Genomic DNA, 25938 nt, shown 5'->3' on the forward strand with positions numbered 1-25938 from the left:
TACACTAGGACCTGCTTGAAAATTGTACCTTGGAATCTTTCTCAGTGTAAGAGAAAAACCCAAACCCCCAAATAAGTACTAATCTAGGAAAAATAATGAAAGTGACCCTGGCAGCAGGGTATCTGTACAGGAAAGGAACAATGACTTGATCATGGTGAGAATGCAATGCTGTTCTGAGCTTTGATACTGATACCTTCTCAAAAACTCTAAAATGTTTTCCCTGCATGTTATTTCATAGTCCAAATTGAGTACTCTTACATTTTAACTAAAACTTCTGCTAGAATATACCTAAGACACTGGAATTCATGCAGACTACAGCCTCACCCCCCATCACATCAATGCAATGTGGCTCACACTTTTCCATACAGGAGACAGCAAACGTATGGAGGAAAACACCACAATCTGAACTCATATGAAGCACATCTCAGCATCAACAACAGTACTGGACTTACACTTCATTCTCTTCTGTCAAAAGAAAACAATTTCCCCCATTCTGTATTTATATCTGCTTTTTTTAACACAAAAAGTTCTACTACCTAAACATGAGAAGAAACTTCGAGGGTATTGGAGCACTGGAACAAGCTGCCCAGAAAGGCTGTGGAATCTGTTTATGTGGAGACTTTCAAAACCCACCTGGGCACAATCTTGTGTAATCTGCTCTGGATGAGCTTGCCTTAGCAGTGGGGATGGACTAGATGATTCCCAGAGGTCTCTTGCAACCCCCACCATTCTGTGATGGCTGAATTAAGCAGCAATTTTGCAGTCAATGCTAAATCAAACAAAGGTGGGTTTATGGCTTAGTAAACAAAGTCATAAACCCAGGTTTGTGCTCTCTGCCCTATACATTAGCATGACACCCCTGCAGTTACACCGACACAGGCAGAATACTGTTAAAAGGAGGAGGACATCTTATGTCTTCTCATATTCAAGAAGGCAGAGGGGATGTATTTTGGTATCTCTGGGCAGGAAAAACATCACAGTATCACAGTATCACCAGGGTTGGAAGAGAGCTCACAGATCATCAAGTCCAACCCTTTACCACAGAGCTCAAGGCTAGACCATGGCACCAAGTGCCACGTCCAATCCTGCCTTGAACAGCCCCAGGGACGGCGACTCCAACCAAAACAACTCTGTGATTCTATGATTGTCTTACAAACTGAATACTTGCTTTTCAACTGGCTTAAACTCCAGCTTCTGTCACATGGGTTGTGAGTAGGAAAAACAGAGACCTTGGTAGGCAGCTTGTTTGGGTAATACAACCCAACAAGTAAAGTTGGCCATCTAAGAGGTTGAATAGCACGATGGTGCTTCCAAGCCTTTGAAATGGAATGCTAACAGAAAAGACAGGCACACTAAACACTCAGCTTTATGAGCTTTGTGGGTTTAATACAGGGTACTAACAAACCTGCACTGTGTCCATTGTGTGCCAAAAGGAGAGGCATAGGAAGCAATGCTGGGCAAAAAGCCAAAATACAGAACTGCAACCATGTAAGTTCTCTTTTTCCTCACAGCAGCATAAACAAAATTCAGCTTGTGGTTTGTTATTGAACTATTAACTGTTGACCTTAAAATGTACTCCTGCACATACAGGAGTCATGATGTAGGCAGCTATTGATTCAGGCTTCCCGCTTTTTCTCTTTACTTTGCGGTGGAGAAGATGATATCCTGTGTCAAATGCTGCTGAGGGAGCCCACATATAGCTAGGACTAATGGCTGGAGGATCGCAGGGTCCTGGTGTTTCAGCAGTACTGAAATTATACTGCCAAATGGAAACGTTTCTCCACCTAGGATGTACTCACAGTCAGAACACTCCAACGGAATCACCTCTTTGAAACTAGCACACATCAGCTCTCCTGTGTTCTGACTCAGGGTTACTCTTACTCATAAGTTATTACTACTGATCCTTCACTGATAAGGGGCAGAGACCTGGTGACACAAGATACTGCTTTTTTTCAGACCCAGCCAAACACTCAAAGCTTGCTGTCTTCAACAGAAGCTCAGAGAAACAGAAGTATGTTCCATGAATAATACCAATAGGAGATCAAATAAAAAGCTCTCCGACTAATGTCTCTTCAAGATTAGCTCTTTGGTCAAAATAGCAACTGTGCTATTCCAATACTGACTTGTTTTTTCCTGAAGCAGACTTGACTGTATCTAAATGTAATGACTTAATTCTTAACTTCTTTGTAGTCATATATTCCATATAAGCCTCTGCACATAACTAAGGTGATAGAGGACAAGAGCAGAATTAATCACTGTGCTCCCTCTTCTTTCCATTGAAAGGACATGCTGGCATCAAATGAAAAGAAGAGGAAGCAGCTCAAAAAGAGCAAAAGATAATCATAGAATCAACCAGGTTGGAAGAGACCTCCAATCCAACCTATCACCCAGCCCTGTCTAATCAACTAGATCATGGCACTAAGTGCCTCATCCAGTCTTTTCTTGAACACCTCTACAACCTCCACAACCTCCCTGGGCAGTCCATTCCAATGGCAAATCACTCCCTCTGTCAAGAACTTCCTCTTAATGTACAGCCTATAGCTCCCCCAGCACAACTTGAGACTGTGTCCCCTTGTTCTGTTGCTGGTTGCCCAGGAGATGAGATCAACCCCCACCTGGCTACAGCCTCCCTTCAGGTAGTTGTAGACAGCAATGAGGTTGCCCCTGAGCCTCCTCTTCTCCAGGCTAAACAACCCCAGCTCCCCCAGCCTCTCCTCATAGGGTTTGTGTTCCAGGCCCCTCACCAGCTTCGTTGCCCTTCTCTGGACACGTTCCAGCACCTCAACATCTCTCTTGAATTGAGGAGCCCAGAACTGGACATAGTACTCAAGGTGTGGCCTGGCCAGTGTTGAGTACAGGGGCAGAATAACTTCCCTTGCTCCACTGGCCACACCTTGCCACAGCACAGTGCAAATGACAAAACCAAAGACTCAAGGTGCAACTGCACAATTCCATGGAAAAAAAAACCACATTTAGGATAACTGAATATACAGAGGCTCACAAAGCCCTCCCTTGAGCTGAGAGCTGCTGGACACTGAGAGACTAATGGTGAAGTATCACTATTCTTGTACATCTTCTCATGCCATCTGCTGTTGCACACTGGTGGAAGGATGACACTAGGCTGGACCTTAAGTCTAACTTCGTATGGCAGCTCTTACATTCTCATATTAATGCTTTCGGTGGGCATCTTTCAGTACGATTTTACATCGGGTTTACTGCATTCAAATCACAGTACTCTCTCCAAGGCATTGCTGCTAAATCTGCATCTTCTCCTACCTCCAGTAAGTCAATCATCCGTGTCATCTGGGAGTAGATAAGAACTCTGTGTCCTTGAGATTTCAGCCGCGTCAACAGAAGATCAAGAGCATGCAGTTTCCCACTGTCTGTGATCAGGCTCTCTTTGTCTAAAGAAAAGTGGGAAGAAAAGCAGGTAACTAACAAAGCCAAAACAGCTACATGCAACAAGTGACGTTTTCCTAGCATTTCACTGCATTATCCCCTGAAGGAAGAAGTTGTGATGCAAGAAACTGCAATGTCCCTTCTGGATGCCACAGTCACACTGCTAACAGAAACTTTTGTTTGGTGGGATGCAAGTATATAAATAGATCCTTGATAAAAACCTAATCACATATTGATCTCCTCAGGAGTACCATCTCAGTCCTTTCTTTGCACAGCCATTTCCCTCATCTAACAAGTTCATCCCACGAGATCTGCAGCTACACCACGCCTTAACAGCCAAAGAAATTTCTCCATGCTTCACATGTTAAAGTTCTGTCCTCTGGACATCTGCTGCTAAGCCTTAGACTTAGCCTCCACAGATTCAGTTTCAAGATCAAATAAATTCCTGACCAACACAGAAAGTGACATTCCCTATGTCACTGTAAAGTAACAGTCTCTTCACAGCACTGCCATAACTTTTCTTTTTCTCCCCTGCCCTCCACTCTTCGGGTTTCTTTCTTTGTTTAAACAGTATTTCCACATAGCAATCTCCTAAGTCACTTCAGATTTCATACTTCATGTCCTCTCTATTCCAGCACTGCTCGCAAAGTATTTTGCAGGAAGGAGATCTTCCTGTTTGTACATTCTGTACATAAACTTCAGTAAACAATACACTACTGTTGAAAGAGGATGAAGAGAAATTTTCTTCCAAAAAAATTATCTGTTGGAAAGGCCACTGATGATTCTTTATTCTTTGGGATGTCTGAATTTAGGTTTACAGCCAAACCGGAAAGTCGCTAACTGCAGATGGTGCAGGCTAGTACAGAACCCAAATATTTTCAACACGTCTAGCAGGTACCATTTTCTAACGTCTAGCAGGTAACACTTCTGCACATTTCTCCTTGCACAGAATGAATTAACTGAGGAGCTGAAGGAAATCCAGCTTTCTCCAAGGCAGCTAACTGTCTAGCACAATATATTGATTGAAAAAAAAAGTATATCCAAAACCTAATTAATTCATCTGAGCACCGCAGATTTTAACATAGCTAAAACCCAGCTCCTACTTGTGGAACACAGAAGTACAGATCACACGACAGAGATCCTCAAAAGCTTTTATGAGCACAGCAGGCAACAAAGCCCATGAGTGGCCAAGTGCAGCAATATTGCACAGAGGGCTAAGTTTGATTTCCACACATGCAACCAACAGTTTGCTGAGAAAGGCAGGAAAACAGTTGTTGTTCTACACTGACATCAAAAGACAGTTCTGAAATAACCTGCCTAGATTCAGCATGCATTCGGAAAGGCTCTAAAAGCCAGGAGGTGTTCTGCAAAAATCTCCTAAATTTTGGTGTATTAAAAGAACTTCTCCTGCAGTGAGTTCAGAAACGTGACCCGTTTCAATGTTTGCAAGAGCATTTGGCACTATTCAAGGTTCTTCTTTGGAAGAAAGCTTTTTAACAACAGAAGAGAACTGTGAACTAGCAGAGAAAGGCACGATATCCAGGGACTTGTGTAAAAACAAGGCATGCTTCCCTCTTATCCTTCCAACAGCGAGATAAAAACTTGTCAGCAACACCCATATCCTTTAGCTTCAATATAAATAAAGGACATGATGGTGGAATTTGAGGGATCTACATTAGGATGCTTTCTGAAAGTACTGTTTGAAATGATTAGCTGTTCTATGAGACAGTGCTGTGAATGCTCTCTCCTTCAGGAACTTCAGAGTCATGCTTCTGCAGTTCATTAGCTAAGACTCCAAGGCAAGAGATCTCTGCTCTTTCTTGTTTGTCTGCCTATCTAGACAGTCCAATCGCTCCAATTGGTTCTCCTTTGTGATGGTGGTCTCGTTGCTTTGCCAGGAGCAAGGGTATTTAGCGACTATTTTATGGAATCTCTCAACTAGAGAGCCAAGACAAAGAGATGCTTCGACAAAAACTCAGGACCACAGCTCAGGCTGGCATTTGTACTAAGTGCAGCACAATGGACAATGACACACCCATGCCTGGAACAGAGCTTGGTCTCAATCACATGCAAACAGTTAATGGTTTCAAAGTTAAAACTGAACTTTCAACTTAGGCAATTTAACTAAAAATGGAAATGACTTGGGGCTACTTGCTTTTAAAATACATCTATGTAAGCCCAAAACACGGCACAGTAGGAATGTTTATACCAAGTGTTATCTTTCCTTTAAATCCACACAGTCATGACGTGCTGCTTTTATTCCAATTGGTCAGTTTGCTTGTTATTTCAGAATAAATTAAGTTGAGCTAAGCACCATGAAAAGTCTAGATACGCAAGACAAAGTAACACAACGATTAACCAAAGGCCATCTGACTGGAAGGAAACTGAGAGAACAAACAGGGTCTGTTCAAAAGTCAACCCTCCACTGACTCAGATTACCACATAAACAAATTCCTAGAAGCAAAATGCTAGTTTCTCCCACACAGGAGAGAATAGGTAGAATTAAGTACGGAAAATGGAAAATGATGCCTGGCCTTTGCTGCTGGCTCCCTGGTTTACTATCATGCAATACTATGCACATCACAAGTAAAGAACTTACTTGCTTACGATCTTGGAATCTGAAAAGTTAACAACTTGTTAACAGCTCCTAACTTGTCCATCATTGCAACAGAGCAGGCTGCACTGGTGAGAAAGTGCCTTTTTTGTTTTGTAAAGCAAATCAGAAATAACAAAGAGATTTATCATCTCTGGAAGAGAAAACCATCTGACCTTAACCTGCCACCTTTCAGTGTGCTGATACCATCATGTTTTCGAAGCATTTTGCATGCTTCAAGCCTGCCACCTAGTGCTGCCAAGTACAAATTCTGGGATGGGCTAACAGAAAATGTACTTCTTTATTCATCCCACCTTCAGAAAACACCACAAATTATTCGGGGTGGGGGTGGGGGAGTGGGATGGGTAGTGTCTTCCACCTCTAGTTTCTCCCACCTCTGTTTCTCATTCCCTCTTACCTAAAAGGAAGAAAAAGACCATTTATTTATTTTTTAAACAGGATTTCCAGAATTTGCAATTTGGCATTTTCTATTTTTCATGTTTGTTGAAGATTTCCAAATAAATGCTTCAAATTTTGTATTTTATTTCTTTAAATTAAGCGCACCAAAGAGCTTGTGAAAGTTTAAGCCAGCCAGGAGACAGTGGTCCTGGAATGCATGTCAAAGAGCTCTCCCTAGGATGCAATTTTTAGGTTCTTCAGCGCTGCATGAAATAAAGAAGAAAGAGAACCAATTCAAACAGAAAGTAACTGGCAAAACCCACCGTGCAGCTTTCAAAAAAACCCAAAAGCTCCTGCTCCAGCCATGCAGGGATATGAGCATAAAGCATCTAACAAGGGGATACAGTGGGACCCTACAGCCTGGGAAGAACAGCTACAAATGATTATGACTCAGGAGCTCTAGCTGATGACTGTAACTGGGCATACTGCTCTCTGGAGAAAAAGTGCCTCTGGACATGCAAAAAGCAGAGGAAAGAGAGATAAAGTCTGGGTTCCAGCTGACACCCCTAGTTCCCCTCCCGACAGCCTGCACGGCACAATGGGGTCAGTGAGGAGCTAGCTGGCTCTCACAGTGAGGCCGGTGCTTTTTATCGATGCTAAAAGGACTCAGACACTTCCTGCCATTTAATTCAGGACCATTTTTCTTTCAAAGAACAGGAAAAGCCTCAAGAGATTCCCACAGTGATCGCAGCTGAGTCTGCTGCCAGGGTACTGGGAATGTCGAGTTTAGGAGAGGATAGACCAGGGTTAGAAAAGAGAGGAGTCTCCTTCTCTTCTTGTCACCTATTTACTGCAGACCTTCTCAGGTCTCTTCCATTTGATACTCGCTAGGCTTTAGCCTTGCAAATGCCTCCTTCAGCACATCGGGCACTTTTTGCACTATGCCTGCTCCTGCATGGGTAAACACAGTTGACCTGTTGTGTGTGAGTCCTCCCCTCTGATTAAGTTTAGGTTTGAATGCCACTTGCCACCTAAATAAACCACCTAAACAAAACTGCCTTTTTGTTTTTAAACCACTTTTAGTCCTAAATTAAGGGCGTTTTACATAACACCTTCATCCCAAACACCTTCTGAACCAAATTTATTGCTGTGCTTTGACAACAACTTGCCTAATCTTGCACCTATTCGCTCACTCCTGAAAGCTTCCTGTACTCTATAGAGTCCTCCATAAATTTTTGCTTATCTTAAAATGAAAATATTTCCAAAAGAATGCAGCCCACTATTCTGCATCAGCTACTTTTCTCTACCTTAATGAATCCCTTCACTCTTGCCCTCCTTTCTGCTACAGAGAATCATCTTCTGTTTCCAAATAATTGATAAATCAATCAATCCCTCAAGAAACTATAAAATCATTGGCTACCACTGGCTATGAATCTATAGCAAGCTCATGAAAAATGAGCTCTCCACTATACAGACACAAATGCACACAGGCTTCAAATGACTCCAAGTACTCAGGAGGTACCTTCTTAAACCAGACTGTAGCAAGCAAAAGGCCATTTTCCTTCTACTGTACTAACTTCCCGTGCCAAACATCCTTGACCCAAAAGGGTCTGGGAATAACTTACCATCTGGCACTGTAAGCTGCTTTTCCTCTTAGCTATCTCTCAGATCTCTAGTACTTTCTGCAGATGGCTCACTGCTCGGGACCACCTTCCGACAGTATACCCGACCCATCACAGTCACTGCAGCATTAGCAACCAAATTCTAGCAGATCTTGCATGACTTTAGTCTAATTCTAGGGAAAAAAAGAAGTGCATTTGCTCTGCAAGTACACTGGTGCTTTTTTCCTACCTCACCAGGAAATTGGAATAATTCTTCTTTATTCCAACAGAAACACATGAAATCCCTCATGCCTTGTTTTCCTGGCCACTCTCCTCTGAACTTGGTCCCCAAACCCTTCTTATGGCAGACTACTGCATGTAATATTTATGCTTCCACTAGCTAGATCTCTTTGGTCAGTAGGAAAGTCTTCCAACATACTAGAGGCAAGGTATGACTGCTACCTTTTCTGTAATCTTATCTCCAACCTCAAAACAGTATTTAGCTGTGAGAGTAGACTGTGCTTTAATAATCACATCCATCTCAAGGTTTGTAAGCATTAGGACAGCTTGCACCGGATTTGCTCAGTATCCACTGACAGCTTCACTCCAGACTGAGAATATGGAATTGCAATGCCTTGTAGGATACCAGTGTTAACTTCCACTTAGGAAAACCAAATGCACAATCACCGCTCCCCTCTCAAAACGCCAGGATCAAGAGTAAAGACCACTGAAGAGCAGATGTTCTCATTTATCTCATCTCTGCTGAACAACAAGCTCCAAACTCACCTGGTATCCTGATAAAAGACCACCCATTCTGAGGCCTGATCCCTAACAGCCCTCCTGGATACTCTGGGAAGAACCTGGAGCATTGCTTCATCCAGTCAGCTGCTAGCTCTGGGGATCCGTGGAGGACACACTGCTTTGCTTCAAGACTTCCTCCTTCCTTTAGTGCCCTGCGCTCATATTCTGCACTTCGATCATTGCAGTAGACCTCCAGTGGCACAGCTGTTACCTACAAGGAAAACAACAACATTCCTGTTTGGATCTCCCCTCATCCCCAAATCCCCATCTCAGGTAGCTTCCCACAGGACCATATTATTATGACACAGAGAAATGGAAAACAATCTTAGATTGGCATAACATAAACAAAGATGTGATATGTGCACATACAGAATATGTGCACATACAGAAAGTCCTACAAAATGACCAAGCACGGGCTATGTGCCTTTTGATAAACAGCTCCTTGTGCCAACTGCTACACAACTGACAGCAAAGCTGGAAGCAAAATAATAACATCCTTGCTGCACCCCTTGTTTTCCCTAGATGTCTTTATTTTTGCTGTTGACAATCAAGTACTTACCTAACAGAGATGACAAATATCATCCTTAACAGAAATTAATTTGATAACTTAAAATTAGGAAGATCCATAAATTTGGGGGTTTAAGAAAGAACTGGAAAACTGTCCTGTTTCTGAACAGCTTATTTCTTGGGCTTGACAGCTCACCTGAGCAGAAGTGGGCCACAAAAACAGTGCAAGTGAACACAAGGACATCTTTTTCTTCTGGCCGTTCTATGAGTCCCTTGCCCCGCTCCAGCACGTACAAGCCAGCTGGACAGATCAATCCTGCAAACATAGGAACTCTGATCTCACACCATGGGAGCTATTCTAGAATGGTTCCATCACTTTGATTCCCCCCGCTCTGCATCATCCACCCAAACCTGAACAGATTGGGCAATGCTAGCCAAACAGCTATAAGCCTGATGTCTGTGAGATCCAGGAGTAAAGCTTTCACTCCAGCAGACAAGGCTGCCCCTTGTACAATCTAAAGCTTTCTCTCATCTCTCCCTTACCAGGGTAAAGGACAACTTCAGGACACTGCAGCAATAAAACCCAAAAGTGTAACTCAGCCATGGAACACACCAGGACAGCCTACTCTGGTGGGTTTTACTTAAGATACTCCACCAGGAGTCAAACCACATGATCCAAGGCAAACACAATCGCTACACTTTCACTTAAATATAAATACACAACAATTCACCATCTAGCACTAAAGTCTTTCCAGTAAAAGAGCAAAACTAGAGGTGGGCAGATTCAGATTGGACGTTAGGAAGTTCTTCACCATGAGAGTGGTGAGACACTGGAACAGGTTGCCCAGGGAGGTGGTGGAAGCCCCATCCCTGGAGGTCTTTAAGGCCAGGCTGTATGTGGCTCTGAGCAACCTGATCTAGTGTGAGGCACTCCCATGGCAGGGAGTTGGAACTAGATGATCCTTGAGGTCACTTCCAGCCCTAACAATTCTATGACTCTATGATTTGAAGGAAGATGAATTTTCTGCCCTGGCTTACTCTGGTGTGATACAATTATATTGAAAATAACATAATTTCATTTGCATGCTAAAATGTTATACATTTTAAAGGCTTAACTGAAAGAAGAAACAAGAGCTTAAATAGCAACAGTGATAAATGCTGTGCTTTAGAACTGTAAGATGAAGGCAACAACCCATATCTCAGGACAGAGTGCCTGCTATCTTAGAGGCTAGCTGCTCCTCTCTGAACATTGCCAGCTGACTCAAAGTAAAAGATATTGAGCCATATCTTCTCAGTGGAAGCCTGTGATCCCCTCCCATTCTGCAGTTCTCATAAGAAGAGAATCTCACAGAGATGTAGTTTTGCAAGGGTAAACCAATCATTTAAATAGATTCCTAAGCAGAGAGTAGATAACAAAATAAAACAACAACAAGCAGCATAAAGTCTTAGCAGTGGCAATAAAGTTAATGTTTACAAGCTGCCAGGAGCTATTTTAAAACCTGACTGATTTACAGGTCTGTGCACATAGACATAAGAAACCCTGCAAACTCAAAGTGTCTGCGCTAGAAAACACTGCACACACTCCCAATACCCACTAGACAGCATCAGAGCTGAGGCCATCTTGTGCTGCCACCTGCAGTTCAAAGCTGGGAGGGAGCAGAACCTCTCGAAATCCAAATCTTGCTGCCTGAACACCGATGGTCACAACAACGGTACAGACTTAGGTTGTTTCTTGTAAAGGACACTGTTAGTCGTCACATTTCAGTTCATATTTCTAGACTGCAACAGGTATTCTTTCAGGCACAGACAATCTGTCATATTTATTTCCAGGATGCCCAGGACCAGCAGCTGATACACCCAAAACAGAATAGGATGATCTGCGTGTAGCAGCAACTGATGTAATTTACCTGGACCTGAGCAAAGCCTTTGACACTGTCCCACAAGACATCCTGACCTACAAACTGGTGAAACATAGGTTTGATGGCTGGACTGCTAGATGGATAAAGAACCCAAAGAGCAGCAGTCAATGGCTTCACGTCCTAGCGGAGGCCAGTGACAAGTGAAGTCCCTCAGGGACCAGTCCTGGGACCAGTCTTGTTTAAGGTCTTTGTCAGTGACATGGACAGAGGCACGTCAGCAAATTTGCCAACGACACCAAGCTGTGTGGTGTGGCTGACGTGCTGGAGAGAAGGGATCCATCCAGAGGGACCCTGACAGGCTGGAGAGGTGGGCCCAAGCCAGCTTCATGAAGTTAAACAAGGTCCTGCATCTGGGTCGAGGCAATCCCAAGCACCAATATAGGCTGGACAGTGACTGGCTTAAGAGCAGCCCTGAGGAGAGGGACTTGGGGGTGCTGGTGGCCGAGAAGCTCAGTATGAGTTTAGTTAAGGTAACTGTAAAATGCTTCCTGCATTCTTCGCATTCCTCCATGCAAAGTAAACCTTTCAGATGTGAGATACTCAAACACACTTCTGACCACAAGACCTCTGATGCACTGGGATATACTGAACTAAAACAAGCAGTATTACTCTAAATGGAATTAAACAGCTTGTAAATTAATACAGGAATACTAGATTCATCCTCTAAGTTACTTGAGCCTGTCTGTACTTCAGAAAACTGCCTACATAGAAAGAAAACTACAGCACTGAAGTCCTTGCTAAGCTGCTACACAAACATATGCTCCCATTCCTATCATTCGCTCCATTAACTTCCCAAAATCCGTGGCAGGTCAAACACCAACAGAAGGCTACGGTTTCTGACAACATATGTGCTCTTTCTGCTGTTTCAGGCCTTCTACACTCCTGCCAAATGCTTCTAACAAGCGTAAAATTAAGTCTTTGTATTCCTAGAAACAAAAAGCCATGCCTCCACTTAGTTTTTATATACCAGCCAAGCCAAAACATGCAACTTGTGTTCACTAGAATGCATGTCAGCTATCATCTCTCCTCATCTTTCCCTTCCCTTTCCTATGTAGCCTTCTGAGCCCCTCTCCTCCCTCCTTTCTAATGTAGAGGAAATATTCGACATATTCATCTGCAACACAAATATAAGTACAAGAGGCAACAAATCAAAGGGATCTGAAGAAGTGGTTTTCAAAATTTATTCTCAGGATAATTAACTGCCTGCTCTTAAACCAAGTAGTATGTTGGGAAGTGATCTACCACTGACAATTCAGCTGGATTCCTGGCCCCTAGAGCTACAAGCAGAGAGGAACTCAGCTCGAGAAAGAGTAGCAGGCAGGTGGTAAGCACAGGCATATTTACCATCCTCCCTTCTCCAGCTGCCAATATGTAACTGCACATGCAGGCCCATTTGATAAAGCCTACAGCAATAACACCAACTGTAACTAAGAATACAGCACCTGGGTAGCCTGCTGGTATAAACACATCTTGCCCATCCTTCTCAGAATGCACCACTATGGAATGCAAAACCAGCCAGTGACTTACAAAGGTCTCTTTTGGCAGCCCAGGAAACGTCAGATAAAAGTAATTTGAAAATTCAGTTAACAGTTGGTGGACAGTCCCAAGCAGTACCATTTAATACACAAAGCATTTAGAAAATGCCAAGTCATCAATCCTTGCAGGCTGCAATTTGATGCTTCCTTTCCAGAGCATAAGCTGATGCAATGAGAGAAAATAAACACACTTTTCAAAACAACTTTGCTCTTCAGTCTCCTTTTGTCATCAGAGTTAACCAAATGAGGTATGAGGTCTTAGGAGGAGAGAAAGTGAAATCTCTGTATCTCAGAATAACTCCTGTTGGGTGCATCTTACAACATCCCTTTTCCCTTCAGTCCATATTATGGTCACTTCCCCTGTGAAAAATCCCACTATTGAATACAGCAGCAAAAGGATATCCTCGTAACAGTTCTGCAAAACCAAAAGAAGCTCATAGATCATCCTGTTCCTAGCACACAATTCTAGCAAGACTTAAAACACAATAGAAAACACATAATTTACAACTCCACTTGGACTTACCCGTGGACTGGCTATGCAGAGGAAGGACGGCAGCTCAGTCACCTGGCAGCACCGTACACATGAGGTAGCTGATCTCCTTCGATATATGACGTGGTCTGAATAGCCAGTAACTGCTTTACAGTGGCTACTGAACACAAGGTTCTGAAAACAAAATTAAGATTAAGAAGTCACTATCTCTGTGAAGAAAAACTCCTCTTAAATCTTGTACTCACCCATGAGAAACACAACGGATGTTCAGTTCACCATTCAGTATTTCTCTCTGAAAAAGGAAACTCTACATGTCTTCTGCAGGGATAAGGTGCAGGAGCTTTGTGTAATTATAGTATAGTATCATAGTATCATAGTATCATCAGGGTTGGAAGAGACCTCACAGATCATCGAGTCCAACCTTTTACCACAGAGCTCAAGGCTAGACCATGGCACCAAGTGCCACGTCCAACCTTGCCTTAAAGTGCCCCAGGGACGGCGACTCCACCACCTCCCCGGGCAGCCCATTCCAGTGTCCAATGACTCTCTCAGTGAAGAACTTTCTCCTCACCTCCAGCCTAAACCTCCCCTGGCGCAGCCTAAGGCTGTGTCCTCTTATTATCAGAACATTCAAATCCTGACATGGCTGAAATCAGAATAGCTCATTGTAATACCTGCTTTTATGCTCAGATGGAGCCAGAAACAAGATTTCCTTCTTAGATACTTTTGACTGTAGCTTTTATAACAAGAGAAACAGAGGATCATAGAATCGCTTGGGTTGGAAAAGACTCTAACATCATCAAGTCCAACTTTCAACCCAACATCATCATGCCCACTAAATCACGTCACAAAGCGCCATGTCCACACATGTCTGAACACCTCCCTGGGCAGCCTGTTCAATTCCTGACTACCCTTTCAGTGAAGAATTTTTTCCTAATCTCCAACCTAAATCTCCCCTGGCACAACTTGAGGCCATTTTCTCTTGTGGGAATATTCTGGTTAGTCTGCCCCACAAGCTGTTTGCTAGCTACTCCTTTATCTGTTCTGAAGCATGAGGAAAAAGACAAAAAAGAGTCTGGACTGGTATCTTTGGATTTTCACCATTTCTCATCTTTCCTTCTTTGCCTGTACAAAATGGCCCTGAATTTTATCTTGAAGACTTTGGTTACTCACACATATTGTGCACATTCATATGTAAAACCTGGAACTTGTCACGAGTGTATCTGTGTCCTTCTGACAGAGAAAAACACATTGACTTCAAAGTGGGGGCACTGAGATGGCACCGCGGTTTAAACAAAGGAGACCTCTGTGGAGAGTCATTGGACTTAATGATCTCAAAGGTCTCTTCCAATTTTGACAGCTCTGATTCTGTGATGCCCAACTCTACACAGAAAAATAACAGAAAGTTGAATTTTCTTTGCTTTTATCATTTTTTTTTACTGTAGATGTCTTTATCAAACAACAAGTTTTTATTCTGATTCTCCTGTATTTGCAGCAACCAGCTGTTATTGTTACATACAGCTGTTTCCTTAGCATGCACAACATCATTCTGCATATTGTAGGCCCTTGTGACAATTCTAGCAGTTCCCTTGGCTAAAATCTAAACACTATGTAAAGCTTTGTCATCGTTCTGCCCCAGTTGCTAATGCACTAACATTAACTGTATGCTACTTTAACCCCAGAGCCTCACAATTTTCTAAAATCCCAGTGTTTGAAGCTTTAAATGTGACAGAAGCAGACAACTTGTGTATCGTGTTGTATACTGGACACACACATTCCTATACATGTCCAAAAATGCTCACAGCAGTTGACATTTATGAATCATGCATTCTGGCCCCTTTCTATTTCCAGATAGAGAGGCAGTGGGCAAGATGCAGATAGCTAGCATGTATTACCTGGAACTTGCTGACAAGGGAGAAAAACAGTTTTCATGTACACAGATGCTAGCACCACCTAAGAGATACCAATCAGTCAATTCTGGCATGTAACTGGGTCTTTCAGCTGCCAATGTGACTCGTGATTCAGAGGTAGGAAAAATAAAGATGATACTCCCTGCCTCTGATACTCCTCTATATAAAAAGTGAGAGCAGCAAAAGCTGACAATGGCATTTCACTGACACTCAGCAGGGCTGAAAAGTACAGGTTGAAGCTTGGGCCATGCTGCATAATGTGAAGTGACTCCAAACCCAGGCTCTTACTCAGCTGGCAATTCTTTATCAGTAATGCTGGCTAAAGCAACAACTACTTGACGTGTTCACACCTGTCCCTGCAGAGCCCCTTCTTGTTGGCCTAGCTGTCTACTCATTAAGATGCTGATTAAGGTGAAAATAAACCCTGGTCCCTCCACTCTAAGTTAGTCTTTTGATCTGTTTCACCATCTAGCCTATCAAGCTACTTATCTAATCAAAGAATAAATTCATCAGCCATTAAAAGGAAGTTTCTTTAAGCTGGCTCATACAGGGATGTGACAGTGCAAGCCCACATCAGTGGAGACAGGATTCAGCAGCTGAGAATAAAGAAAGGACAGCAAGAGTCAGGCAGGAAGCATGACTTCCCTCTCAGCAACAGCAGGCTACCAGACAGATTCAGAACTGCTTGAACTCAAAAGTTCCAGCCCTGGCTCACACACTGTGGGTACAGAGGAACCAGTGTTGCCTGCAGTCACAAGAGCACTGCAGTAAGGCTTATGACAGCAAGCATTGGCATACTGACTGCAGCTGTAGTCATTAAGAGGAGTTTGGTAACTTCATTTCCTGGAAAGCGAGAACACCAGAAATGGATAGAGAGGAAGTTAACAAACTGTAATTCCAAACCTATGCAAGTTTGTTATTTAATTCTCTTTTGTAAGATAGCATCAAAGAGCCATCAAAGGTACATTAGAAGTACCCTGGAAGAAACATAAAGGATGGATCCAAAGAGAAAAGTATTATTTTTGTACGCACACAGTATTAGAAGTAGGTCTTCTACGTGGTCATCAACCTTATTTCCAGCACCATGCTTCCTGTGTACAAATTATGAACAGGTCACCTAAGACACATCTCTCCCTGAATTCCCTGACAAACACAACCATTAAGTATTCATGAACAGAGCAGACACCAGATATAACAGGGACAGCAGAAACCAGCTTCCCACCAGTCACATACATGGAAAAGACTGGGTAAGGTTACAGAACTGAACACAGCCACAGCACTGACATGGATATATACCTTAGCCAATAAAGCTAAGAACCAAAGAGAAGGATTAGTAGAACATAAAAACGTACAACATCCAACACATGGATGCAATCCAAAGTAAGAGATGAAAGAGGCCTTCCTATATTGCTAATAGAGCCACACATCAATATGGGTGCGAGCACCTTAAGCTCATTAATACTCTCTTTTTAATGGAAAGAAGATTACAAAAGGGAAGGAGAGAAGGGTTCATCTCAACATATCAGGTAACTAACTGAATATATACAAATTAAATCCCAGTGAGGAGGTGCTGAGTAAAAGGAATGAAGTGATCTCACATGGCAAAGGATTTGTGTGTTCACCAGAAGAAACTTACACTAGGCTTTAGGCAGACGCTACCTCCATTTCAGAAAGAACTGTTAAAAATAAATGTGTTTTTTTCCCAAGCAACTTATTTTCATACTTTGTCTCTTACATGAGAAATGCTGATCTGAGCAGTTATGAAAAGCCTTTCCAGATTTATACCATTTCCTTCTTCCTCTGTTTCTCCTCCTTCCCACTCTCAACACGTTACTATCTTATGAAGCCCTAGAGGAAGCCTCTGGGAACTTTACATTGAAAGTGTCTCAAATTGGGACTAAGATGAGATCTTCATTCATGGTGCACACTACTACAAGACTGGCACATAAAGGACAGGGATTTTTTCAACTCTGATTTTGTGCCTCCTTTTGATTTTCTTTGTTTTTAAAGATGCTCTTTATGTAAGCTGTGCAAACAAAATTGTACTAACGTAGCAAGTACCTTCAGGTGGTAACTGGTCTTAACATGCAGGTTATAAAACAGTTCTAAAATATCTGTCATAACTGTGGAGCTAAACTTCCTTTAGGTTCACTGGGGTAATCACAAAAGTGCTGTCCTGCACACACTGGTGAACTCTGCTCCTCAGCTGGCTGCTTTCTACGTAACGGGTACCGGTCACATCAGTCACTGGTTATAGTAACAGCACTAGAATGTCCCGAGACACAACTAACAGCCTCACCAAAGAACAGAAATTAACTGGAGAAACCAAATTATATGTTTAAGTCTTGCCAAGCTGTGGTACAGGCGGGTCTGTAGCTTATCCAAATACTTTGTTTCACTGCTAATGTTGAAACCTATGTGTGCATATCCCACACTTCACATTTCTAATGTTAACTCTCCCCTGTTCTTTAAGAAAGCATAAGGACTTCCATTTCAGTATTCACACACACTAACCCAAAGGCTATGTAAAAATCCAGACTGCCTTTCCACACATAGAGAAGGTATTAGTCATTTTTATAAGTGCACACAACTTCTGATAACATCTTCCCCTCCTTTACTTTTACGCTGCAATACGCACCCCAAAGGACAGAACTACAGTGTAGTCTCAGAAAGAAGCATTACACAGTCAGAATGCAATCAGCTGAATGTAACCTCGAAAAACCTGAAAGTAAATCTATGCAGAGAAGATATTCTATGGAGCTAGGCATGAAGACACAGAATGTTTGAAGACCAGCACAGCCAGAGTTAACTCACTTGGCTTGGTCTTTGTTTGATAACTAGGACGACTCCGTTTATTGGCTTTACTGTTAACACTGCAAAACATGACACCAAGTCCAAAGTTGGTTTCCTTCTGCTTATGCCTCTTCAATTTCAACTTCCTCTACACACTATTCAATTGAATTCTGGCTATCTCCCTTTCCCCTTCCAGACTCAGGAACAGAAGCAATATTCCCTAGAGAAATCTGGCACAATCTCACTGTTTCAGAAAAGATTTTTTTCACTGTGTATCTGCTAACTGCACTACATGCCTTCCTGACTGTGCTAGCACTTTTGTGAACTTACTTCCCAGTGAAACAAATCAATGGAGCTATACCTAAGTCAGGAAATCAACAACAGTTTAATCATAAAAAGATAAAGCCTTCCCACACATCTCAGGCAAAAGATTAGAGAAAATGACCTAGCATTACACAGTCAAACACAACTGGAGTCTACCAGAGCTGCAGAAGCAAGCTTCGGAGTAGGAAGACACCACTAGCAATGTTTGTTCACCAGCCCTGAAATCCTGCTAGGCTGAAATCTCTGCTTTCTGAAGCTGTTGCAACAATGCACTGAATCTGAGAAGCACTTTAGTCAGGAAAAAAAGAAACACTTTCTAGGTAGAAAAACATGACAGGACTCCAAAACTTACATCCTCCTCACTGACCATCCCCAACTCCTCCTTAACCAACCATCTCTGACAAATCATGAGTCTAGTTCTGTCACTCCACTAGTATCTTAGAGTCTCCTAAATCAACTGATTTCTGTTTTATAGCAGGTTTTGAAATGTATCAGGAGGAAGACAGAAGTTAAGCTATTTTTCTGCTCAGCACTCTGAACTTTAACTACATTGAATAAAGTCATCCTGATATCAAGTATGTTTTTCTCTGTTTTATAAGGAGAGAAAGATTTGAGTAGTTTCTCACTCATGAGGATTTGCTACTACTGTCTTCACATCACAGAAATTTTGCTTACCTGCAGCAAAGTGCAGCTGTGCAAGTTAGGGAAAGCCAGTGGGAAATTTACATCAAGCAAGAAATCTCTGTTTCCCAGAAAAAATGACCCCTTCTGCTTCTCTCCTTCTGTCTCCATCCAGGAGCGCATGTGATGGAGCCGGTAGGATGCTTTCAATGACAGGAAAAGAGCTAACCACCTGCAACACAACACAGCAGATACAGTTATTCACTGCTCTGTGTAAGAAAGGCTCGAGTATATTTATATCATAACTCTATTTGGCACAGATATTTTTTTCATAATTTCAGGCTTACAGTGTCCTGACTTGTGCTAGTTTGAAGCAAGCTAGAATGTTTTGGTAAAAGAACTAGATAACAGGCAGTGAAATGAAAACAATTGATGTCAACTTCTCTCATAGTCACGCTGAGAACTCTGGGAAGAAGAAAGACTCTTTCTCCATTTTGTCTCTCACTCTTGCTTTTGCCTTAGACCTGGTCACATCTCATTAACCCTGCTCCCACTAACCTTGCTCCCTAACCTCTTGGCTGCACCTCTCTTCTTCCTGAGAACTGGGGTAAGGTTGAGAGGGACCGGGGGGAGGTGCTGGGGTGGTTTGAGAGCCCCTCCTGGGGACTCAGGTTTCTGGGAGGGGAGTTGTGCTTTTGTATTGTTTATCCTTTGTATATTTCTGTATATAATTGTATATAACTGTATATATTGTAAATAGCTGCTTGTAAATTCTGCTAGCTGTAAATAAATTGCTTCATCTATATTCCCAGGGTCCGTCTGAGTTAGCTGGGGCAAATACAAAGTGTAGGGGGGCGGGGTAACCCCCAAACCATCACATGACTCAAAAGAAATAAATTTTGCTAGACATCTTTCCACTATATTACTCCTATTTTAATGTTTAAGGTGGCTTATCAGAATCTATTTGATTCAGAATACACTTTCAAGTACTTTGTTTAAAGGGTTGAGCCTGAGTTAGCTGCTACTACTTAAAACTGCATGCTGACTTCTCTCTAAACTGCCCCATATATGAATTACTCATGTCTGCAGAATTAATGCAGAATTTCTCATGAAGTTCAGACAGATCAGGAGGAATCTGTACTATGTTGCTGAAATACAGACAAGAAACAGCAGTCAAAAATAATCACAACAATAAAAATAATATTACACTTGCAAATCCCTAAGCAAAACAGCTTTATTTATTGATAACAACTTGCTTTTAATCTCAAGTTTCTAACACTCACTATCTAACTTCAGCCAGAGTACTGTTCTTTGCAGAGGACACTAACAGATCATCTCCCTTTCTAAGACAATACAGTTAATGATGCTACAAATCCATTATCCTGAGACTACTCCTTGGAATTTGACCTACACTAGATTCTATAGTCCTGCTCTGGCAGGAGGGTTGGACTCAATCCTGTGAATTCCATTCCACATTAAAAACAGGACATGTGGAAAGCAGGCAATACAGCCTGGATGTAGAACAACTATTGCTACACAAGCTCATTCCAGGTGTATCAAAACATAACGCTCAAGCGCAGTCAGTAAGCACTGCAAAAATCTGGCCTTCAGAAGTCTGGGTTTTGTGCTTGGTGACACCAGCAACCTACACTGTGATGCCAAGCAAACTCTTCTGTCACCCTCTGACCACCTCATTTGTTTACAATTCAAGTCTGTGCGAGAAATGTTCTTTTGTCAGAGGCATAAAAACTGCCTTGCATGATGGTGCTCTGTGCCTGGAGGAACACCCCCAGAAGCTGTTCTATTAAATAGCAATAGATAAATTATATTACTAGAAGGTATAGAAAACAGTTTTATAGAGATGTCTCTAAGACCACCTGTAATTACTACAAGTGAAAAAACAGGAAGTTGTCCTCACCTGGCTAAGTGTCCCTGATTCATGAGGTTTGCCATTTCTGCTGGAGAGACATCAATAAACCGGAGGAAAGAGAAACAGCTTTCTTCACTGATGCCTACAGCACAGAGACACTGAAGTTAGGCCAACACACCTCACAGACACTCACAGACATTGTACATTACAATACACTTACTTCATCAATTCAAGATACACTTTTTCTGACACGTGATGGCTCCTCACCGTGTGCACTATATATCCCAAATGTCATTCAAGTATTTTCATTTTTTAACTCCTCCTACACAAAAATTATACCCTCAAAATTTATTTCCTTTTATGGTATGCCAAAAAGGATCAACAAAACAAAGCCAGTTACGAGAACCAATGCAGAGACCAGAATAATCAACAAGACACAAAGAAGTTAGAGAGCTACAGACACTTGCAGTCTCCTGTAACTGCATCTGAATTGTCTTGACTGAAAAGAGTTTTGCACAGCTGAAGAGGTCCATGCTAACAGATTTCAGTATAGTAATTCAGCTGTTATCTTTCTGGATTTTTTTATCCCAGATTTTTTCCCTTCCCAGCAGCTCAACAGTCTGATTAGCTCTCTTCAGCAACCACTACAAAATCCATCATCTGTAATAATAACAATCTCTATTGGTCAATGCAAGCAGCTTATGCAGGGCTTTTGTTCATTGATTAGATCCTGGGTCACTTGCATCTCATCTACTTTCTACTTGACAATGTGTGCTAGTTTGAAGCAAGCTAGAATGTTTTGGTAAAAGAACTTGATAACGGGCAGTGAAATGAAAACAATTGATGTCAACTTCTCTCACAGTCTTGCTGAGAGCTCTGGGAAGAAGAAGTAAACTTTCTCCATTTTTGTTTCTCACTCTTGCTTTTGCCTTAGACCGAGACACATCTTTCTAACATCACTGCTTTCTAACCCTGCTCCCTAACCTCTTGGCTGCACCTCTCTTCTTCCTGAGAACTGGGGTAAGGTTGAGAGGGCCGGGGGAGGTGTTGAGGTGTTTGAGAGCCCCTCCTGGGGACTCAGGTTTCTGGGAGGGGAGTTGTGCTTTTGTATTGTTTATCCTTTGTATATTTCTGTATATAACTGTATATATTGTAAACAGCTGCTTGTAAATTTTGCTAGCTGTAAATAAATTGCTTCATCTATATTCCCAGGGTCCGTCTGAGTTAGCTGGGGCAAATTCAAAAGTGTGGGGGGGCGGGGTAACCCCCAAACCATCACACAATGAAGTTTAATATTCAATACAGAATGTACTGAAACGACTCCAAGATTCTCTGAATTGATTCTGTGAAAAATTTGCATTAGACTGAAAATGTGAATCCCATGAAGTTAAAACATGACATAAAAATGGAACTAAAGACTGCAGTAGCACTAAGCAGTGACTAAACAATACGTTAGTCATAGATTATTCTTCTGGCTGCTTGCATCTTTTCCTCATTGAGCAAATGAAATACATGTTTAAGTACAAAGGATAACAGAACTTTAAATGTTAACCAGATTACCTGAGGACACCAATAGATCTGGCCTCTCAGTCCTTTCCCCCAGATAAGGCACATTACAACACCACATGCAAGTGCACAACCCAACTTGCTTCCCAGGACTGTAAACCTACCCTTCCTATGGAAGAGAGACTGCTGGATGTGGTCTGGTGCAAATGGCGAAAGCAAAACCCGTAACCACCTGAAAATGAAAGCAACAAACCCAAACAATCACTAAAAAGGTGTTAACTCAACGTCCAATCACACAACCTGTAGAAAACGCAGAGTAACCATTCAGATTTTCCACTGTGTTTCAGCACTCTGGGTATCTGGAATTGCATGATATCATCAGTCCACATGCACTGCTCTCAGCTCATTGCTGAGATACACTATTGCTTCTTGAACTGCATTTTACCCTGTACAACAGTGAGTCTCATCTTCAAACATGGCTTTCTCATCTCTGCCCCAGCACTTCTAACTTTGACTTCAGCTATGGATCACATATTGTCACAGAGAGAGAAAAAAAGCAAACCACAGTCAAACAGTTTCTTCATCCAAGGTAAGCATGAAGAGCTGTCAAGGAACAAGCAGACGCTCACAACATACCATGTCACAACAGAAGGTGTGCTAATAGCTTCCTTCAACATGAAAACTCACTGAAGGGAAACCAGATGGTTTGTTCTGTTTTTAATTACACTTTCAAAGTTTAATTCTATTCCACATCATCTGCAACAAGTTTAAATCCCTCTTCCTGACTTATTCAATGAAAGGTGTATTTGATGATCAGGAAACCATCACGAATGAGCATCAGATATCAGACGCTTCACAGCTGAATGAACAAAAGAAAACCAGGAATGCACTGCTTGGCCAATGTCACTTAAGTGGCTCAGATAAGGAAGTTAATTAGCTGTTACAAAGCTAAACTAACTCTAAGTAATAATATTAAACATGCTAAGCTGGAGAGATAGTGGAGTAGGCTTGCCTGTCCCGTGAGTGGTTAAAGACCCTGATCTGTCCATGACGGTAGATGAACTTTGAAATCTGGTATGGCTTTAGGGAGATGTGAAATGGAGACCAAGTTTCTTGTCGCTCAAACAGCTCTGGGTGATTGCACACCTGTAAGAGAGAGAGCAGGTCAAACACTGGGAGGAATTAATTTAGACAAATGCAGGATTTACATCCCAAATCAGCCGAGACTACTGAGGACTAAAATGTTAATACTGATTGGCTATCTTAGCACATTACTGCATCTTTCCTTTCCCTATTCACGTAACAGCTACTGCTTCTTCCCAAGTGAATACTTTCCTTCAGCAACCAACTTGGAACCAACCCAGTTAGCAGATGCACACACCATTTGGCTAAAACTCTTCCACCCCAACATCACACTACGCTGCACCAGTAACACAACCAAACTGCATGCCAATTTCTTTGTCTATGTCAGGATTTCTTTAACATGGTGTTTTCTAGAAGCTGTATTTTAGTTCTGTGCTAAGGAATGACTCTACCTATTCCTTAAGATAGCCTTACCTTCCTGAACTGCATGACTAGATTCATGAGACTACTGGTGGTGGTCTGTGCTTGCTGAGTAGTGCCCATTGAGGACTGCAGCAGGTCGTCAATAGAGATTTTGTTTTTCAGAGCTTGGTACAACAGCTTCTGTCGACTTGTCTGCTGGCAGTACATAAGAATTTCGATCTGCAAAACAGCAATGGAGATTTAGACTTTTCTGTCTCTGAAAAGGAGGATGACCACATCACTACACACAAAGCAGAGAGAAGTACATCTTAAGGAAAACAAAACTTACAACTAAGTAAATGGACTCTTAAGAAGCTCTGAAAAATAATCACATCTGCAGCTGATCACCTTAAAATCTGACTTCAGTTCTACAAATGCTACCCATTTAAGGCTGTCTTTAATAGGTTTCAGGAGTCCAAGATAGCAACAGGTGCATCACATGACATGACAGTGCTTATGGAATTTTCCAGTTCTGAAAATAAGCAGCACACTGGAATAAAACAGAAGTCACTCAGCCAGTGGTCCCAAAACCTGGAGACATGCCGTCCACAAAATCACACAGCATTGCTAATATCCACATGTATGCCAATCCCCTTTACTTCAGTCAGTGATACTTCTGTCATCTTAACTAGGCTTAAAGATAATTTTTTTAATTTGTAATTGTCAACAGAATGTTTTCCCTGCTAGAAAAGTTTATTAGGGGTACTTCAATTACATTCACAACTAATGAGATTGCTGGGAAGCAATGGCAGAAACTGAAAGTCTGTGAAAAGTTTACAGCTGTATTTCAGGTCTGCTGACTGACAAACAAGTTTGCAAAAAACAAATTAGAGAATAGAGTTATGACAAAGAAGGTGAAATACTCATTCTAGATAAACACTTCTCACCTTATCTGACAGCTCATTTTCCACATCCTTCTTGATTCTTCTCAACATAAAAGGCTTCAGGATCATGTGCAAGCGGGACAATTGGTCTGAAATACAGAGAATGGGGAAGAAGGAACAATCACTTCACCAAAGAAAACTATATGGTGCTTCACTACAAATGAAGTTACTTGCTGCTCAGCCATTTCCCCCCTGTAAAGGTTGCTATTTCTCTCTTCAGTTTTCTTTGAATGTCTGCCAAGCTACAGTTTAACTGAAGCAGATCTTCAGATTCATAAAAGAATTATCTTCTAAAGCATTTCACATGCTCTATACTATCCTGGGCTGAATAATATGGGCTTATTATTCAGTGAAGGAATCTTCATATGAGACATTGCTAATTCATGAAAAGAGATCATAACAGGTTGAAATCACATTGCTCAAAATTACAGCATCATAAGAGCAGGATATACTGCACTGACAGACAACTGCAGCATTCACAGTAACCTATAAAAACAAAATTCTGCGTATTTGAGAACTTTTAAAGCCCTTACTTTTGTGACAGTTTCCAACTATGCTCTGTTCTACTTTGATTACAAATCAGCTCTTTTATCCAAATGAAATTTTCTACATAATTATTTCATGAAATTTACTATTTCTGAAGAACATTTATGCTTTTCTTCTGTAGTTCAAATGGTATTTAACACTTTGTGTCATAATTTTGATGTCTTAGAACTTGTAACTCTCAGGAGCAAGAGGAAACGTTCTGTACAAACTAAGGAACAAAATATTTGTTTTCATGTGTTTGGAAAGGACAAGGACTAGAGACAAGCAGCAAATCATCACTTTCACTGCATGTTTTTCTATTCATAACACATAAAACAACTCAGTCACAAATGGAATTTTTTGTCATAGAGGACAACTATCTGTAACATTTGAATCCCATCATGCACCCTTTGCTTTAGATGACATTTCTCATACACAAAGTCAGAGTTTATTCATTAGTAGTTGGAAAAGGCAACAGATCTTTAATGTAAGAACTACTGCTATTACACACTGCACTCACTCTCATCAATGGCAGATTTGTTCTCCGCGTGGCTCTCTATGTCCTTTGAAAACCACTCATTGAACTCTTCATGGGAATCAAACAGTGTTGGCATGATAAAATGCAGCAAGGCCCACAGCTAAAAGGAGAGGAGAAAACAGTAGATTAGCAAAAGTCACTTTTCTGTGGGCAAGATAATTAAGGATCCCAAACACTT

The 25938-nt window shown here is 41.7% G+C and overlaps 1 protein-coding gene across 1 annotated transcript in view; it reads right to left on the reverse strand.

Moving 5' to 3' along the window:
- INO80 (INO80 complex ATPase subunit) overlaps positions 1-25938 on the reverse strand; it is a 68647-nt gene that overhangs the window by 16029 nt on the left and 26680 nt on the right. Inside the window, exons 18-27 of the mRNA XM_064145856.1 lie at positions 25743-25860; positions 24701-24786; positions 23826-23993; positions 23281-23414; positions 22433-22500; positions 20811-20904; positions 18947-19124; positions 13278-13418; positions 8779-9004; positions 3277-3404 (exon numbers count right to left, since the gene is read on the reverse strand). Of these exons, the coding sequence (XP_064001926.1) occupies positions 3277-3404; positions 8779-9004; positions 13278-13418; positions 18947-19124; positions 20811-20904; positions 22433-22500; positions 23281-23414; positions 23826-23993; positions 24701-24786; positions 25743-25860 (1341 nt within the window). The remainder of the gene's footprint in view (positions 1-3276; positions 3405-8778; positions 9005-13277; positions 13419-18946; positions 19125-20810; positions 20905-22432; positions 22501-23280; positions 23415-23825; positions 23994-24700; positions 24787-25742; positions 25861-25938) is intronic.

This window comes from Pogoniulus pusillus, chromosome 1, assembly GCF_015220805.1.
Source record: "Pogoniulus pusillus isolate bPogPus1 chromosome 1, bPogPus1.pri, whole genome shotgun sequence".
Taxonomy (NCBI): Eukaryota; Metazoa; Chordata; class Aves; order Piciformes; family Lybiidae; genus Pogoniulus; species Pogoniulus pusillus.